The sequence below is a fragment of the Ranitomeya imitator genome, chromosome 1 (genome assembly GCF_032444005.1).
Source record: "Ranitomeya imitator isolate aRanImi1 chromosome 1, aRanImi1.pri, whole genome shotgun sequence".
Classification (NCBI taxonomy): Eukaryota; Metazoa; Chordata; class Amphibia; order Anura; family Dendrobatidae; genus Ranitomeya; species Ranitomeya imitator.
The window spans coordinates 514832432-514851382 of record NC_091282.1 but is presented as its reverse complement, the minus strand read 5'-3'; the positions used below and the strand labels follow the sequence as shown (position 1 = coordinate 514851382).

General features: G+C 40.3%; 1 protein-coding gene across 1 annotated transcript in view; it reads right to left on the bottom strand.

Annotated features, from left to right (window-relative positions):
- The window catches only part of GRIN3A (glutamate ionotropic receptor NMDA type subunit 3A), a 930574-nt gene extending 917876 nt beyond the window's left edge, over positions 1–12698 (bottom strand). The window contains exons 1-2 of the mRNA XM_069766589.1: positions 12640–12698; positions 10729–12035 (exon numbers count right to left, since the gene is read on the bottom strand). Of these exons, the coding sequence (XP_069622690.1) occupies positions 10729–11667 (939 nt within the window). The 5' untranslated portion in view covers positions 11668–12035; positions 12640–12698. The remainder of the gene's footprint in view (positions 1–10728; positions 12036–12639) is intronic.
- Positions 12699–18951: the final 6253 nt, after the last annotated feature.

Here is an 18951-nt window from a genome sequence, read left to right as displayed (position 1 = left end):
TGTATGGAGCGCACTTACAGCATAAGTTGACTGCAGGTGTATGGAACGCACTTACTGGGTAAGCCCACTGGTCATGAAAAATAGGGGGATTCCATGTCATGTTTTGGGGGATTAGCCTTTTTCAAAACCAGTAAAGGTCACACAGACTGCTGTGATATTAATATACTGAGAGGCTTCCCAGAATAGTAACAACAGTCCCCAGCTGTCTGCTTTCCCTCAGCTGGGTATTAGAAAAAAATGGGAAGAGATCGCTCTTATTTTAATTATTTATTTATTAGCTAAATCCAAGTGCAGAAAACTACACATCCACTGTACTAATTATATATCACACTGACATCTTAATTACAATGCACAAGCACCAGCTGGTGAATACTCTCATCAGCATTGCCTGCTTTCGCTACTATCAGTGAGACCAGGCTGGTGAGAGTATGAGAGTAGTACTCATCAGCTGACGCCTGACCGGCAGTAATCTTTTCACCACTGCTCACAGCTGCTGGCAGATAAAAGAGAAAATGCAAAAATGGAAATTGGCCATGTCGATAACAGGTTAAGCAATTATGCATGCAATCAATTTTATCTATGCATCTTCATAAAATGGCAACCCAAGTCATTAGAATACAGGATTAAGCTGCCTTTTGGTCAGTCATGTCTTTTCCCATACTTAGCTGCTGAAGAACATTGAATTCAGTTTTTTACTCATCTAGTTGCAAAAAGACATTGTTTTATCATGATGAATAAAACCTGTAAAAAGAGCAGGATAACAGCACAGGTATGACTTTAATGCTGACAATTACAAACAAGTCAAACCTATTGTATGATGATACTCAGTTTGGTAATTCATTTAAAATAATATATAAACCATTGGAGATGAATAGTGACGAGCGAGTGTACTCGTTGCTCGGGTTTTCCTCAGCACGCTCGGGTGATCTCCGAGTATTTTTTAGTGCTCGGAGATTAAGTTTTCATCGTGGCAGCGGAATGATTTACAGCTATTAGCCAGGTTGAGTACATGTGGGGGTTGCCTGGTTGCTAGGGAATCCTTACAAGTAATCAAGCTGGCTAATAGCTGTAAATCATTTAGCTGAGGAGATGAAAACTTAATCTCCGAGCACTAACAAACGCTCGGAGATCACCCAAGCGTGCTCAGGAAAACCCAAGCAGCGAGTACACTCGCTCATCACTAGAGATGAACACACTTGCAGATAAATTTGCTAAATTGCATTGACTGTCAAATAAATTTTTCAGAATAAATTAATGCCCCTTATTAATTTAAGTTATTATGCATTTTTAGACAAATTCACCAGATTGCACTGATTTTCCCAGGAAATAGTCATAATATATTACTGTCCCTTATTATGATATGGGGTCACTACAGACTCGAGAGCATAATACTCATAAAGTGTAAAAAGCAAAATAACAATCTTGTACTCACCTCAATGCCCATCTGTCTTTTGCTTGTTGCCCACTGTCTGATTCGCAAACTGACCTCTTCTTTTTGCAGTGGTGCGCCACTTCTATCTGCCTGCTAACTTTAATTCAGGACTCTCAGCCATAGCCAGGGCCTGGAGGTCGTGACATCTTGGACTTGCGCTATGTAATGACCTGTCAGGTCTGGTCATGGCTGGGGGTCCAAGCCACAAGTAAGCAGGATGGGCTAAAATGGCAGAATGAAAAGGCCCTGAGGATTGGACAGTGGGCAAAGAGCAACATTGGCCACCGTCCTTTCCTATTCTTCAGGCTGACGCATCTTTGAATTACGATGAAGTGCGAAGGGTAACAATGTTTTGAACTTTTCACTTTCAGGCTCCATATCTCATTATCCACTTCTTTGAACTTGAGACTGCCATCATTTTATAGACAATCCTCTTGGCTATCTCACACTTAAGTTTGACTTGCAACTATTTAGCATATGATTAGTTATGCAGATTCTTATCACTGCATTGTTATTGGTTTCCTTCTAAAGATCTAAATTTTAATTTGTATTATTCTGTTAGTATTTTTCAAATCCACCTTTGGCTTTCAACACTGTCTGAATCCTTCTGGGCATGCTGTCAGTCAGATTCAAATTTGATCTCAATTCTCTTCTACACGTTCCCAAAGTTGGTGTATATTGGTCGACTCGTTTGGATATATATATACAATTTTTTCTTCTACCCACAAGTGTTTGATTGGGTTGAGATCTGGGGAATGTGGAGGCAATTACAAAACCTATTTTCTTTGCCAATCTCGATATATATGCTTCATATTGTTGTCCTGATGGAAGACTATGTCATTCTTTTCAAAACCCATTGTACTTAGGTTTACAAAGCAACTCATCTTGTTGGATACTCACATATAGCTCAGCATTGAGACCACCATCAATTCTGGTCAAGTATCCAATGCCATATCATCATGCTTCCTCTACCAAACTTGACATTTCCTTCAATCTCTCAATCTGTTATCCCCCTTTCCCTTGTTTCTTTCAAACCCATTTGCACCTATCAGAGCCTAGTCTATTCTCTTTAGTGTCATTTCTCCAAATCACCTGTTTCAAATCTTTAGATGTCCACTTTTCGCACTTGTTTGCAAACTTGAACCAACACTTCGTATGACAATATTGAAGTTAAGGCTAATTCACCTTCTTGGGAGTCACCACTCCAGACTTTTGTAATGTGCGTAGCATGGTGCTTGAATAGATGTCTGTGATGTCACTATTATGAAGCATATGAGTCACCTCCACTGTCGTGTTTGTCGCGCCAGAACTGATAGACTTTAGGATGAGATGAATTTTTGACTCCGATATTTTACCTGGAAGTCCACCATTTTATTTCTGAATGGATGGACTTCATTTCGTATTCTTCCAACTGTCATGGCGCTCACATGATGCAGTTTGGCAACTTTTTCAGCTGAGAAACCCCTATCGATGAGCTGGATGATGCTGTTTCTCTTTTCTTGGGAAATTGTCTTCATGGCTGATCCTCAATTCAAACCAATTTCACTTGGAAATCAACCTAATAATCCACTGAGCTACTTAGGAATGTGAGAACAGGTTGTATTTTGTAGTATCCATGAAGAAAACATTTTTTCCAACACCAGGAGCAAAACTTTGACAATACAGTGCCATGACAAGAATCTACATAACTAATCATATGCTAAATAGTTGCAAGTCAAATTTATGTATGAGATAGCCACGATAATTGTTTATAAAATTATGACAGTCGCATAATCAAAGCAGTAGTGGATTGGGAAATTTGGAGCCGGAAAGTCAAAAGTTCAAAACATTGTTACCCTTTCGCTCTTCACTGTATTAATTCTAGGCCACAACTCCTAGCCACAACAAGGATTTGGAGATCGCTGTGGCGCACAGTGATGTCCGATGGCTGGAGTCAATGGGAGAAAGAAGAACCAGTTTTGAGGACTGGACAGCAGGCAGCGAGCAGCATAGAGAGTTTTTAAACTTTTGACGGCTGTTTATGGTGCAGCAATTTGGAGACCATCAACATATTTGATAGGTTGTTGCTTTACTCCAGTTTGACATTGATTCTGAAGGGCAGGAACATGACACATAGTGCAGGCTCATTTGTAAATAACCTTTTTCACTTAATGTTTCATGTGACCTTTTGGCTCCATTTATATAGGGCCAGGATGTGCAATATATTGTAGAAATTATTGACAAACAAGTGTTTTATGCATGTCTCCATTTTCACGTGTTCTGGACTTTGAAGAGTTTAACCCACCCAGTTAGTAAGATTGCAATTTAGGGGTCATGTGCATCATTTTAAACTTATAATGCTAAAACCCATCAGACATCTTAGTCCCTCACACAGTGATGTAATTTATATAAAAAATGTTGCCCCTCCCCCTATTTAGTCCTTAAGTAGTACCTGTCATCTTATCTTACTATTTCATAAATCCATAATACACATGAAAATAAGCCACTTTGTGCAAATCTGTTTCATTCTCCTCCTGGACTGATCTTTCATTTCCAATTCATGGGTAAAATCTGTATTCCGTGAAGACAGATTTTCCCATTACTGAGATAGGGGATGAAGGTTACTGCTCATAAAAATTCTTTGGAGAAGGAAGGAGCTAGAGGCAAACAAACATACTACTACTAGTTTCATAGAATGTTATGAGCACCAACTGCATCTCCTATCTCAGTAATGGGGAAATCTGTATTCACTAAAGACAGATTTTACCCTTGAAATGAACATTTTGAGAATGAATAATCAGTTTAAGGTCTGAAAAAAAGAAATCTGTTATATACAAAAAAATGAAATGGTAGTTACTCTTTAATCTTTGTAGTGTGTCCCAAAACATTCACTAGAAAAACTCTATTACAACATCTCTATATTCTAATTTGAGAGGATCTGGAATAAATGACCCTCACACTGCATAAATATTGTTCAATATATAATTACCATCAAACAAACAGCTAATGATTCTCTGATGCTCAGTGAAATTAATACATCTGCTCTCATTAATGGGAATGAAATAATACTGCATCATAATTCCTATGACAGGGGGTTGAATGGTTGTACACACTTGTGGGTTTTATGAGAGTCCATTACATTGGAGTGATGGGACGCACAATGCATTTCCTACTTTACACTATTGGCACCTGTTTTCTAACCACTTTCCTTAAGCATCATGCATCTGGTTTGTTGAGAAGAATGAAAGCACACGCTGTAGATAAAACTTAATTAGCCATCACCAGCCAGATGAAATCAATTCCTCTAGCATCGTATAAAACCCTTCTGGACAAGTGCTGGGAAAAAGCCTGATTTATCAGGGACTCTTCATAAACTTTCCTCTATAATACCTCACGAATTGCAAGCAAATGCTATGAGATGTTTGGGAACATTTAATATTTAAAGAACTAGACTAATCTAATCTATGAAATCAATCTAAATATGCAATAATGCGAAATATATCTATTAACGTAAAGACAATTATATATATATATATATATATATATATATATATATATACCCTTTGAGTTGTGATTAAAAAAAAAATTCTAGCATTCAAAATGTAGCCAAATTCAGCAATTAAAAAAATAAAACTTTGAAATATAATTGAGATATCTGGTTAAAAAAATAATGTCTCACAGGGCACGTAATACACACACTAAATGTAAAAGGAGGATGTGTATAGAATAAATCTGGGAAAATAAGGAAGCGTAACAGTTTATTGCTTAGTATCCTCTATTCACCTGGAAGAGCAGACACTTCATAGTATGTAAAATACATAAATCTATCCATGGTGCTGAATATAGCACAATACTCAGAAAGATGTAAAATCTACACCACACACACACACACACACACACACACACACACACACACACACACACACCATATACACATATACACACACCATATACACACACACAACACACAAACACATAATTAAGTACTGTACCATGAGTTAGCACACAAATGCACACAACACAAGCAACAGATACATATTTTAGTGCCATAAGTTAACACATACATGCACACGCACAGACATACTACACACACAGGCACTCATCTTTAAGTGCAATAGGTTCACACACACACATATATGCACACATTCATACAAACACACATACACAAATACACATATGCACACACAAAGGCACACATACACATATACACACACAAAGACACAAGAACACACACACACAAAAACATACACATACATACACACACATACATACATACACAGATGCACAAACATGCACACACATACACATATACACATACATACACACATACAGTACCGACCAAAAGTTTGGACACACCTTCTCATTTAAAGATTTTTCTGTATTTTCATGACTTTGAAAATTGTACATTCACACTGAAGACATCAAAACTATCAATTAACACATGTGGAATTATATACTTAACAAGAAAGTGCGAAACAACTGAAATGATGTCTTATATTCTAGGTTCTTCAAAGTAGCCACCTTTTGCTTTGATGACTGCTTTGCACACTCTTGGCATTCTCTTGATGAGCTTCAAGAGGTAGTCACAAGGAATGGTTTTCACTTCACAGGTGTGCCCTGTCTGGTTTAATAAGTGGGATTTCTTGCCTTATAAATGGGGTTGGGACCATCAGTTGTGTTGTGCAGAAGTCTGGTGGATACACAGCTGATAGTCCTACTTAATAGACTGGTAGAATTTGTATTATGGCAAGAAAAAAGCAGCTAAGTAAAGAAAAACGAGTGGTCATTATTACTTTAAGGCTGCGTGTCCACGATCAGGATGGCCGGCGGTATCGTCGGAGCGGCAAACCCGCTCTGCGGTAAGCCCCGCCCCCTTTCTGGGACGCGATGATGCCGGATGTGTTCATAGCACACATCCGGGATCATCGCTCCCCACCATAGGGCCCTGTGCTATATCTTGCGGCGACGCAGCGTCGCCGCAAGATATACGGACATGCTGCGATCTGAAAAGACGCGCAGCATGTCCGGAGTCGCAGGGCCGCCGCGTGCGTGTTACCACGCATAGTGGAGACGGGATTTCATTAAATCCCCTCCACTATGCTGTAACATCTGGACGCTGCGTGTCTGACGCTGCGGCTCTATGCAGCGTCAGACACGCAGCGTTTCCTGCATGTGGAAACATACCCTAAGACATGAAGGTCAGGGGGTCCTTAAAATTGGGAAAACTTTGAAAGTGTCCCCAAGTGCAGTGGCAAAGCACTACAAAAAAACTGGCTCACATGAGGACCGCCCCAGGAAAGGAAGACCAAGAGTCACCTCTGCTTTTGAAGATAAGTTTATCCGAGTCACCAGCCTCAGAAATCGCAGGTTAACAGCAGCTCAGATTAGAGACCAGGTCAATGCCACACAGAGTTCTTGCAGCAGACACATCTCTACAATAACTGTTAAGAGGAGACTTTGTGCAGCAAGCCTTCATGGTAAAATAGCTGTTGGAAACCACTGCTAAGTACAGGCAACAAGCAGAAGAGACTTGTTTGGGCTAAAGAACACAAGAAATGGACATTAGACCACTGGAAATCTGTGCTTTGGTGAGTCCAAATTAGAGATATTTGGTTCCAACCACAGTGTCTTTGTGCGACTCAGAAAAGATGAACGGATGGACTCTACATGCCTGGTTCCCACCGTGAAGCATGGAGGAATATGTGTGATGTGTGAGGGTGCTTTGCTGATGTCACTGTTGGGGATGTATTCAAAATTGAAGGCATACTGTTATGATCCGGTGACCTTGGAGCCGCATGGAACTTTCTCTGGAGTAGGTGAAAACTATACTTAACACCGCAACTAGAAGTAGCCGTGGGGTGTGCCTAACAAATCTTAGACACCTTGACACAGCCGGAGGACTAACTACCCCTATAGATGGAAATAGGAATTCTACCTTGCCTCAGAGCAGAACCCCAAAGGATAGGCAGCCCCCCACAAATATTGACTGTGAGTAGTAGAGGTAAAGACACACGCAGGCAGGAAACAGGATTTAGCAAAAGAGGCCACTCTAGCTAAAATAGGAAAGGATAGGACAGAATACTAAGCGGTCAGTATTAAAATCCTTCCAAAAATATCCACAGCAGAAAATACAAAAAAATCCACCATCTAACTAAAGATGTGGAGCGTATATCTGCAACTCCAGAGAATCCAACAAGACTGAGAAAACACTGACGCAGTCTAAGCTGGACAAGAGAAAACAAATGAATAGGACAGAATTATTAAGCACACAGCATGTGTGCCACAGAAACAAAAACCAGACACTTATCTTTGCTGAATTGGCAGCAAGGCAGGAGGAACCAGACAAAGATCCAAAACCTCCCAGAACCATGGACAACTGGCAAGGACTAATGAATCCTGCACACCTAAATACCCCAGTCAGGACTGCAATCAGCAGAAACACCTGACCAGGACTGCAACTCAGGGACAACTGCATTACCACCTACAACCACTGGAGGGAACCCAAAAGCAGAATTCACAACAGCATACTGAACCAGCATGGCTACCACAGCATCTGGCAGCGGCATGCAATTCCATCCGGTTTGCATTTAGTTGGACCATCATTTACTTTTCAACAGGACAATGACCCCAAACACACCTCCAGGCTGTTTAAGGTCTATTTGACCAAGAAGGAGAGTGATGTGGTGCTAAACCAGATGACCTGGCCTCCACAGTCACCAGACCTGAACCCAATCGAGATGGTTTGGGGTGACCTGGACCGCAGAGTGAAGGTAAAAGGGCCAACAAGTGCTAAGTATCTCTGGGAACTCCTTCAAGATTGTTGGAAGACCATTCCCGGTGACTACCTCTTGAAGCTCATCAAAAGAATGCCAAGAGTGTGCAAAGCAGTCATCAAAGCAAAAGGTGGCTACTTTGAAGAACCTAGAATATAAGACATAATTTCAGTTGTTTCGCACTTTTTGTTAAGTATATAATTCCACATGTGTTAATTCATAGTTTTGATGCATTCAGTCTGAATGTACAATTTTCATAGTCATGAAAATACAGAAACATTTTTAAATGAGAAGATGTGTCCAAACTTTTGGTCTGTACTGTATACAAAAACACATACATACACACACACACAAATACACACAAACAAACACATACACATACATACACAAATACACACACAAACACACACATATGCATACACACACACATACACATACAAACACACACATACATACATACACAGACGGACACATATGCACACACATACACATACATACACACATACATATACATACATACACACATATACAAAAACACACACATACACACAAAACCACACATACACAAAGACAAACAAACATGCATACACACATACATACACACACAAACACACACATACACACACACACATATACATATATACACACTCACACACATACATACACATACGCACACATAGACATACATACACACACAAACACATACATACAAACAAAAAGACACCCAAACACACACATATGCACACACATATACTCATACATACACACAGACACATACATAAACATATACATATGAACACACTGACAAACACACACAAATTTTTAAGTGCCAAGAGTTCAGTGAAGAATCCACATTTACCAAGCTCAATAGAAGCTGCAGAAGTAGAGGTTTGTGAAAACTGGGATGTAGATTTGAGGGAATGAGAAGATTAATTTGATATTAATACTTTGTCTTGATTAGCTCAGCACAATACATACTATATGATAAAATAATAAAAGTCAAGTAATTCTCCCATGTTAGGCTGGGAATTACGCATTTTATTATATTTATTTACTGGGTGTGTCTATCATTAAGCCAAATACATATTTTTGCTTCTGTGATTACACCTCACATATCTTCAGCAATATTTACATGTGCATCAGCACATATTACCAGGGGTTGCCTGGGCTACTCTGTTCTAACCTGGGTCATGTCTGTTTAAGAATGGTATGGCTGACACACCAAATTCTGGTTACTGGGCACTACATGTAGTGCTGATAGATTCCAGCTACATTACAGGGAGTTGACACACTGCTCACTTATTGGGAAGTATTCATGATGTTGACACATAACCCCCTACGTACTGAGAGCTATCTGTGATGCTGACACACAACAGCCCAGTGTTGGAGAGCAATCCTAGTACTGATAGCCCAAATACTGAGAGCTATCTGTGATGCTGATACATAACAGCCCAGTGACAGAGAGCGATCCTAGTACTGACAGCCCAAATACTAAGAGCTGTCTGTAGTGCTGACATACAACAGCCCAGTGTCAGAGAGTGATCCTAGTACTGACAGCCCAAATACTGAGAGCTATCTGTGATGCTGACACACAACAGCCCAGTGTTAGAGAGCAATGCTAGTACTGATAGCCCAAATACTGAGAGCTATCTGTGATGCTGATACATAACAGCCCAGTGACAGAGAGCGATCCTAGTACTGACAGCCCAAATACTAAGAGCTATCTGTGATGCTGACACACAACAGCCCAGTGTCGGAGAGCGATCACCTAGTACTGACAGCCCAAATACTAAGAGCTGTCTGTAGTGCTGACACACAACAGCCCAGTGTCGGAGAGCGATCACCTAGTACTGACAGCCCGAATACTAAGAGCTGTCTGTAGTGCTGACACACAACAGCCCAGTGTCAGAGAGTGATCCTAGTACTGACAGCCCAAATACTGAGAGCTATCTGTGATGAAGACACACAACAGCCCCTTGACGGAGAGAGATCCTTGTACTGGCAGCCCAAATACTGAGATCTATCTCTTATGCTGATACACAATAGCCCACAACAGACAAGTGTCGGAGAGCGATTCTAGTACTGACAGCCCAAATACTAAGAGCTGTCTGTAGTGCTGACACACAACAGCCCAGTGTCAGAGAGTGATCCTAGTACTGACAGCCCAAATACTGAGAGCTATCTGTGATGAAGACACACAACAGCCCCGTGACGGAGAGAGATCCTTGTACTGACAGCCCAAATACTGAGAGCTATCTCTTATGCTGATACACAATAGCCCACAACAGACAAGTGACGGAGAGTGATCCTAGTACTGACAGCCCAAATACTTAGAGCTGCTAAGACACAACTGCCCTGGTTACTGGGCTCAATTCTGGTACTGGCACGCCACATCTGCTACATTACAGGATCCATGGTGCTTAAGACCTCCAGTTTTTACAGCACAAACAACAATTGAGTTTACTTAGAACACCCTTGTGGTGTGACTAGTAATGCACCCATTAGTAAACTTTATCTTACAGTTATTTAAACTTGATTCCTTACCTCAGTTTTGCGTGTAAACTCACTTTTCACAATACTAACGACAGGTATCTGAAGTATTGATGAGATAAACTCCAATTCCAAAATTTCTCCTTTATTCTGGGGAAATGCAATAATAGCAGTGACTCCCTGGACCACTACTGTATGGCAGACACTCTGAAGGAAGGACACTGGATCACTACTCCAAGAAGAACTGGAGGATGACATTGGTAATATAGGTAGGTCACCCAGCCCTGCTTCTATAGCCATCACCACTTCTAAGGATAAGTTATATGGTAAAAGGCCTGAGACCCTATTAAGGTTATCCACTGCCAAAAGTAGTGCATCCCTGGGAAACAGCAGCTCATCTCCACCTCTGAAGCCAATAGAACTCCTTGGACCATGACTGGACTTTCTTTCCAAAGTGGCAGCCCCCAGTTCATGCTTGTCTCCTTCCCTCATCCGGTTCGGCCGCCCCATTCCATCAGTCTCATCAGCATCTTGATCACGACCTGGAACTATTTTCTGGAGCCCGGTGTCATTCTCGGGCCAAGTGCGTGAGTATTGCACTGTAATTCCTCGTGTCCTCCAGGGCTGAAGCTGAACAGCCCCAATCCGCACTGTGTGCCCAATTCTCTTGAGGATTTGGCAGGGCTGAGGATGCGAGGAAGAACCTGGTACTCTGGCTAGAACCAGAGCACAGGGGATCAGCAGGCAGACCCTGCTCAGCACTAAGCACCACCAACTCAATCTCCTCATAACTGGCAGATGATGCCAAGAAGGGGGAGAATTAGCAGCTGCAGCTGTACAGTCACCACCCAAGTCCTGGGAGACAGAGGAGATGTGTGCCTTCAGATGTGTGATCAGCAGCAGAGCGCACAGGATTCCAGTTGTAGCCTCATTCTCTACATAAAAGTTCTGGGCTGCTCTCTCACTGGACGCTTCTGTGGCTGCAACAAACATGAGCAAAGCAAATCCCACTGTCTATAGGAAAAAAGGACAGCTCTTCAGAGTTCATCACATCGCACGGATTAGATCTCCAGCAGTGGAAACTTGTCCTCACCATGAGAAAAATCCCAGCAGATGACATATAGAAGGATCACGTGTGCTACCTACACAAAAATTCTCCGTCGTAAAAGCCATTTTCACAACAATATGCTTTTTTTCCCCAGCAAAAACTGTTTTCCGCCTATAAAGCATGTAAAGAATTGTACACAGGAAAAAGTTACATCATGCCTGAAGGTTTTGGCGCTATGCTGAAATTGATTGATGTGTCACCATGTCATGTTCAGAGGCACCACACTTGCCAAGACGTTTCGGTTCACCACGGCCTTAAATCAAAATAAACACAGAAGAAGCGTAAGTATGCATACATGAGAATAAATAGGTAAGAACAAGTTGTGGTATTACAGCTCCGTGATCATATTGCATACAAATAAACAAGTAAACAATTAAACGGCACAAATTAAGATAGCATAAAAACTTATAAAAGCAGAAAACACAAAAGTATAACCAAAGCAAATAATTTACAAAGTGACGTATAATAAAAACATATAAAAGCATAAAGCACAATGATGCAAATAAAAACAAAAGTATAAAACAAACATATAACGGTGGAAAATAATATACCCAGTGACATACAATAAAAAAATGTGAATAATAAAACACAAAAGTATCAAAAGAAGGGGAGAAAAGGGAGGGGGAGGAAGGATGGAGCATTTCTTAAACCAGCAGAAGGTTAATAGTTAACACTACAAAAGCTGGTAGACTTCCACTTTTCTGCATCAGGATGACATCTAGTATAGCTGAGCACGTAGATGAATATTTCAAGGCAAAAATCAGAGCTATAATGTCAATAACCCTTCTGTACACTAGAGAGCTCCAGCAGACCAGGATTGGAGGATGCAGTGTTACCAGTGAGCTGGTGCTGGTTACCTGGTCGGAGCGGTGCAGTGGATGCTCGGTAGAGAGGCTGACAGCACACTGCTGCTATCAGAGAAGTGCAGGCAGCGCACAGCATTGGACCTGATGGAGGCGGCACCCAAAGGGGTCACATGCACTGTGCAGAGCTGATTAACTCTTAGTGCACTCACAGGAGAGGAAAAGAGCGCAGAACACAACACGGAATCGTGGAAAATAGAAGAACGTGTCTTTGATAACCTACCACGAAGATCTCCCACTAAGCAGGAGAAGATGAGCTGGGTTGCAAACAGTCCAGGAATTCCAGGACAGTCTGTAAAAATAAGACATTTTTTTTATCCAGCCTGTAAAAAACAAAATGTAAGGCGTCCGTGATTTTTTAGAAACTGAAGAAACGTACACAGATTATTTTGCCTGCAATTATCATCATTTTACAGTTTACAGTGAATGCAGCTGATGTCTTTGTAGCAGAATTATGGGCTGTAGACATGGATCACTTATAATCATAATGATTTATTGTGGTTTTCCAATGTGTGCGTAAAAAAATATCATCTGATTTTTTGATAAGCTGTCCAGAATGAGTCAATGTGGCATCCCTGCAGGTGAGGTGAGAGTAAAGTGGGAGAAGGCGTGCATGATACCTGTATACCTGTATATGTAGGAGACAGATACAGTGTAAGAATGGTGCTTTATTTTCTAATGTCAGATTGAGTCTTCTAGGGTTCAATGATTCAGTTCATAAAACCAATAGCTGGAGCTCCTTGTTTGTTCACACTGGAATTCAGTGAATTTCGATTTGAGCAGATTCGCTCAATTCAAGTGGGAAAATTGATTTGCATTGAGTAAACTTCATGCAAATTGATTTGGCTGGAAGGGGGTTAAAAAAAATATTTTATTTTATCCTTAACTCCTCTACTCTCTGTCTCTTCTAACTTAAAGAGAACCTGTCACCATGAAAATGCCTCCAGTCTGCAGGTACCATGTTATGAAGCAGCGGAGCTGAGGAGATACTGTAGATGTATAGTCTTTAGAGAAAAGATTCAGTATAACCTGGGTATTAATTATCCAAACCTCTGCTCTTTCTGGGATTTTACAATCAGTGACTGACATCTATGTATACACTCTTACATAAAGTGTCTGAAGAGCGGAGACATCACTGAAAAGAGGAACGGAACGGCACTGGATATCAGAGAAGGTGACGGTAGATGGACATATTACTATACTCGCATTAATCTACATGCACATATTTACACATGTAATGGAAAAACAAATATTCGCATGAGTGCTTCTTTAATCATGCTTCAAGTTAGGTCTTCAGTTTACTAGGCCCCACATCATCAAATCAGGTACAATGCCCATCATGTAGGGCTTTAGTGAATGGAAGACCTGGCAGCGCGGAAGAAAGATAGCAGATAGAGGAAGCTATCGAAAAACCTGAGAAGGCAGAAGACGTTCAGATGCAGAGGTATAGACATTCAGATTCTGGTAAATTCAAATAATTTGCTATACTTGAGGTGAATTTTCAGAAGTTTTGAATCAATTCACTCATCTCTAGTTGCCACCCCTCTAAGGACCTGTTCCAATACCTGAAATTTGAGCAAAGTAATATGGTGATGGTGACGTAATAAAATAGAAGAGAATGGGGCCTTCAATGAATTTACAAAGTATGGTAGATTTGTGTCTAGAAATGCAGTCTCTCATATGCTGCTAAGTTCTCTCCCCAATGTCCATGAGACCACACAGACAAAGAATACAGTAAACCGCATATAAAGACTTACACGTGGACAAAAAAACCCTCTTGTTTGGTGGACCTTGCCTGAGCATGAATATACAATTACATGAGCATGAAAATATCCCTTAAATCATAGACACATTTTTCACATGTGAGGCATGGTACGTCTCATGGATGGTCTCATGGATTCTACTTCTGTTTGTACCAAGGAATGAAATTCTAAGACCTTGAAGGGTCGTGGAAGATCCATATTAGGTGGATACTACTATTAAAGAAGAACTTTCACTAAGTTTTTTATTCACTAAATGAATGTATATGTGCATGTGATGTAGTGTTAGTGTGTCAATATACTCACCTACTGTAGCTCTCTCAGGTGTCCAGCATTGCTCTTTTCTGCTTCTCAGTCATGTCACAACAATTGTGACTAGCCTGATCACTCTATGTGTGAAATGTCTCTTACTAGCCTATGGAGGCTTGTTCTAATGCTCCAGAGACTTGCATTGTAAAAGCCACTTCAGGGTCATGCAGAGAGCAGCTTTTAACCAGAGAGTTTGGAGAGCAGTGACGTCACTGAGAAGAGGACCAAGAATGGTGCTGGAACCCAGAGAGAACAGTGATGGGTAATTATATTAACACACACACACTACATTACATGTACATACACACATTTAATAGAAAAAAAATACTGGCAGTGCTTCTTTAAACATTTGAAGTCGTCTGCTATTTTCTTGAGTGAGAAGTCTATGTAACAAGGCTGCAGACCTCTGCCTCTATAATAGGCTATCAGGATAGCCTCTGTTAAAGATTCTCTGAGAAACCTTAACAAGCCTTTGAGATTACATACCTTGGTTACTCACTATCTGTCATAACCGTATGAAGTATGAGCATGGTAGGGAGTTTTTTTTAGCTTTAGTGTAAGAACTACTATACAGCAATAATCCACTTTTGATTGTGGGTTGTCAGTGGTCATTTTTCTTCTGGGACCTTGTGCATTATCTTGTCTAAGAAGCTGATACTGATAGTATCTACATGTGGATTGAAAAGGAATGTCCGCTTTGTTAGGGTGCAAAATTATCATTGATATAATTATGTTAAGCAATGGTATGTACAGCAAAAAGATTATTTGTGTACATAGAATCATTTTCAAAATGATCCGAAAAACAGCAGGAGCTATGGTAGAGTCCATAATTTTACCCTTCCTTTGGATGTAGAAAACATCGGTAAATAGAAAATAGTTCTCTTGTAGAACTCAAGTACATGTAGGTGGAGGCAATATTATTGCTGTATTTGGGAGCGATGTGAGGAATAGGAAGAGTGATTTAACTAATAGCCTTTTCTCATATTTAATGGTGGATAAACTATTGACATCCAACGTAATGGTAAGACATTTGAGGCCTACAGTTTCTAGAGTGGGGATGAGTTTAAAGAACTTGGTCATGTCAAGCAAGAACAGTTTTGTTTTGTTTTATTATCAAAGGTGTTAAAATTTTCTCTAAGTAGACAGCTGAAAGTGATAACGGAATCTACAGATTTCTATGGGTTTTAGGAAAAATGTAAACGACAGGTGTTATTGGATCTTGTTTTTGAAGGAAGGATCAAGATGCTTGTCAAGAACACTTAATCTCGGAGATAACAGATAACAAATTGGTAGTTTGTTCTTTCAGCAAACTGCTGTCTTATCACAGACATATAATAAGCTGTATTCATTATCTTATTGCTCCACATTAGTCAACTGGCTTAAGGGTTAGATATTTACATGTCCTCAAAACCTTTAAACATATATTCTTCCATAGATTGGTGATAAAGTGATTTCAATATCTGTACATCTTGAGAGACCAAAACACTATGGGTCTCTGCCCCATTTGATATGTTCTGGAGGATTTAAAGAAGCTTTTTGTTCAAAGCCCTAGGGAACCCATGTCTATGGAATCTAGTATGGAGCCCTGCATATAGAGTACCTCCCAACTATCACTAAATTATGAAAGAATGGCTGAAGTTCTTGTTCAAGAGTAAATTAATTTAATGGTCCAATAGAACAAAAAATAGCCCTTTTAGTACTAACTAGTTCATGCTGGGCTGGTGAGAGTATTTTAGAAGAAATGTTGATAACTAGATACACAGTGGCTCAGTGGTTAGCACTGCAGCGCTGGAGTCCTGGGTTCAAATCCCACCAAGGACAACATCTCCAAGGAGTCTGTATGTTCTCCCCGTGTTTGTGTGGGTTTCCTCCTACATTCCAAAGACATACTGATAGGGAATTTAGATTGTGAGCCCCATCGGGGACAGCGATGATAATGTGTGCAAACTGTAAAGCGCTGCGGAATATGTTAGCGCTATATAAAAATATAGATTATTATTATAGATGCATGTTCAAATGCCCTGAGTGGTCGGATCTATGGCAAGTGCCGCCTCATTCTTTTGGTTTCTTCTTCATCCTTGTCATTGTCTGTTTCTGGGGAAAAAATGGAGATGGCATGTTGTGTTGGAGTGTCTGTTGCCAGAGCTCGTGGAACCCCAACCTTCGACCATTCTGGAAATATAACGACCATAAGTGCTGTAAGTCTTGTCATTTGCAGACCCTTGTTAATTGGCAGTCATCAGAGTCCTGTAGAAAGTTGTTGCATTTGTTACTTTCATTAGTTTTGCTGTATTCCTCCAATAGTTTCTCAGTTTTGATTTTGAGATCAGCCCATTCAGCTGTAGACAATGTGGTGGAGAATTGCTTCTGTATGGATTGCAGTTTTGTCTTGGATTCTGCTGTGGCCTTTCATAGAAATTCTATCTTCTGTACAATCAGATCAACAGAACACTTATTGATAATGCTCTCAAACTTGGAACAGAACATTAAGGGGTTGTCTAGTCTAGAATGACAGGTCTGCAGTCACTCTGCATGATTGCGGACTTGTGAATGTTTTCAGGGCATGCACTCTGTGCTGCAAGGATTTGATAGTATTTGCTCCAGGAACAGTGGTCAGGTATGTAATGTGCATACGCCCGGCCAGAACCTACCAATACAAAGGTGCATGGAGGATTCACAAGTGTGTAGTAACACAGAGTGACCACAAACTTGAGATACTAGACTGGACTGCTTGTTTAACTGCAGAAAGGGTAGGTCATAGATTAATATTCTGTTAGGGTGTGACAATGTAGTTCATGGAAGATCAGCTTCTGGTTTCACATTCCCAATCTCTAGCGTGAACAGGCGCACTGTTTATCAATATGCCCAGACTGGCAACATCAATATGCTGTCAGAGTTTCCACACAGCATCCGCTAAACTGCTCCTTACAGGTAATTACCAACAACGTACGGATGACATTGCATTCTACTATTCTACTCTCCTGGCATATTTCATTTGTACTACAGATTTCTGATGCTGAAAAAAAAGATGAGGTCAGAGAGAGCTGTGCGAGGAGAAGGGGAGAGGGCTGTTGTGGCAGGACATGATAACATGGGGTGAGTATTTTTTTCCCCCGCTCTTCGATCCCTCCGCAAACCGGCGAAATGACTGACCAAAAATTTGCTGAATTCACATAAAGTAATTAATTAAAAAAATGGTTTAAGGATTATACTCTGTTCCAAATATCTTTGGAGATAAGCATTCAATATGTCACAGTATGTATTACTTTTCACTGCTTACTTAGAAGCATTGTCCGGTACTTTAACACTGATGTCCTATCCTTAGTATAGGTCATCAATGTCTGATCTGGGGGGTGCAATGCCCAGCAACCCTCCCGATTAGCTGTTCCCTGTGTCAGTGGTGGCTGGGAATTCTCAGCTATGGAGCAGCACAGCTCTGTTGGCTGCTTAGTGGCAGCGGCCAGGTCACCTCACAGCTTTTCTATATTGGCAGTGCACAGATTTCTGGAATATGTTGTCCATACGTGTCGTACTGTACACGCAAGGTTCTCCTGCACACAATGCATACCTTTCCTACTTTCCTGCTCTGCGTTCTCCACCCTTTATCCTGCTGCAGTAATGAGCTGAGATTTCAAACAAATGAGGGGAGCTGCAATAAGTCGGTGTCTGAGCAACAATGCAGGACACATACAGTCATGTCTTATAATTTATATATCTCTTGTCATATTGAATCCAAGCCCCGCTGTCTTCAAAATGTTTCTTACATTACTGGCATGTTGCCAAAACATAACCAGGTTTTTTTGGTAAAAAGTAATTTAAAGATAGATAGATAGATAGATAGATAGATAGATAGATAGATAGATAATAGATAGATAGATAGATATGAAATAGAAAAACAGATAGATGATAGATATATATGAGAGATAGACAGATAATAGATAGATATTAGATATGAGAGATAGACAGATAATAGATAGACATTAGATATGAGATAGATAGAACAGATAGATAGATAGAAAGATAGATAGATAGATAGATAGATAGATAGATAGATAGATAGATAGATAGATAGATAGATAGATAGGTTTGGTACATACCTGGAAGGATTTTTGCACCCTTTGTTTTCTTTTGATAGATAGATAGATAGATAGATAGATAGATAGATAGATAGATAGATAATAGATATGAGATAGGTAGAGAGATAAATAGAGAGATAAATAGAAAAAGAAAACACTGC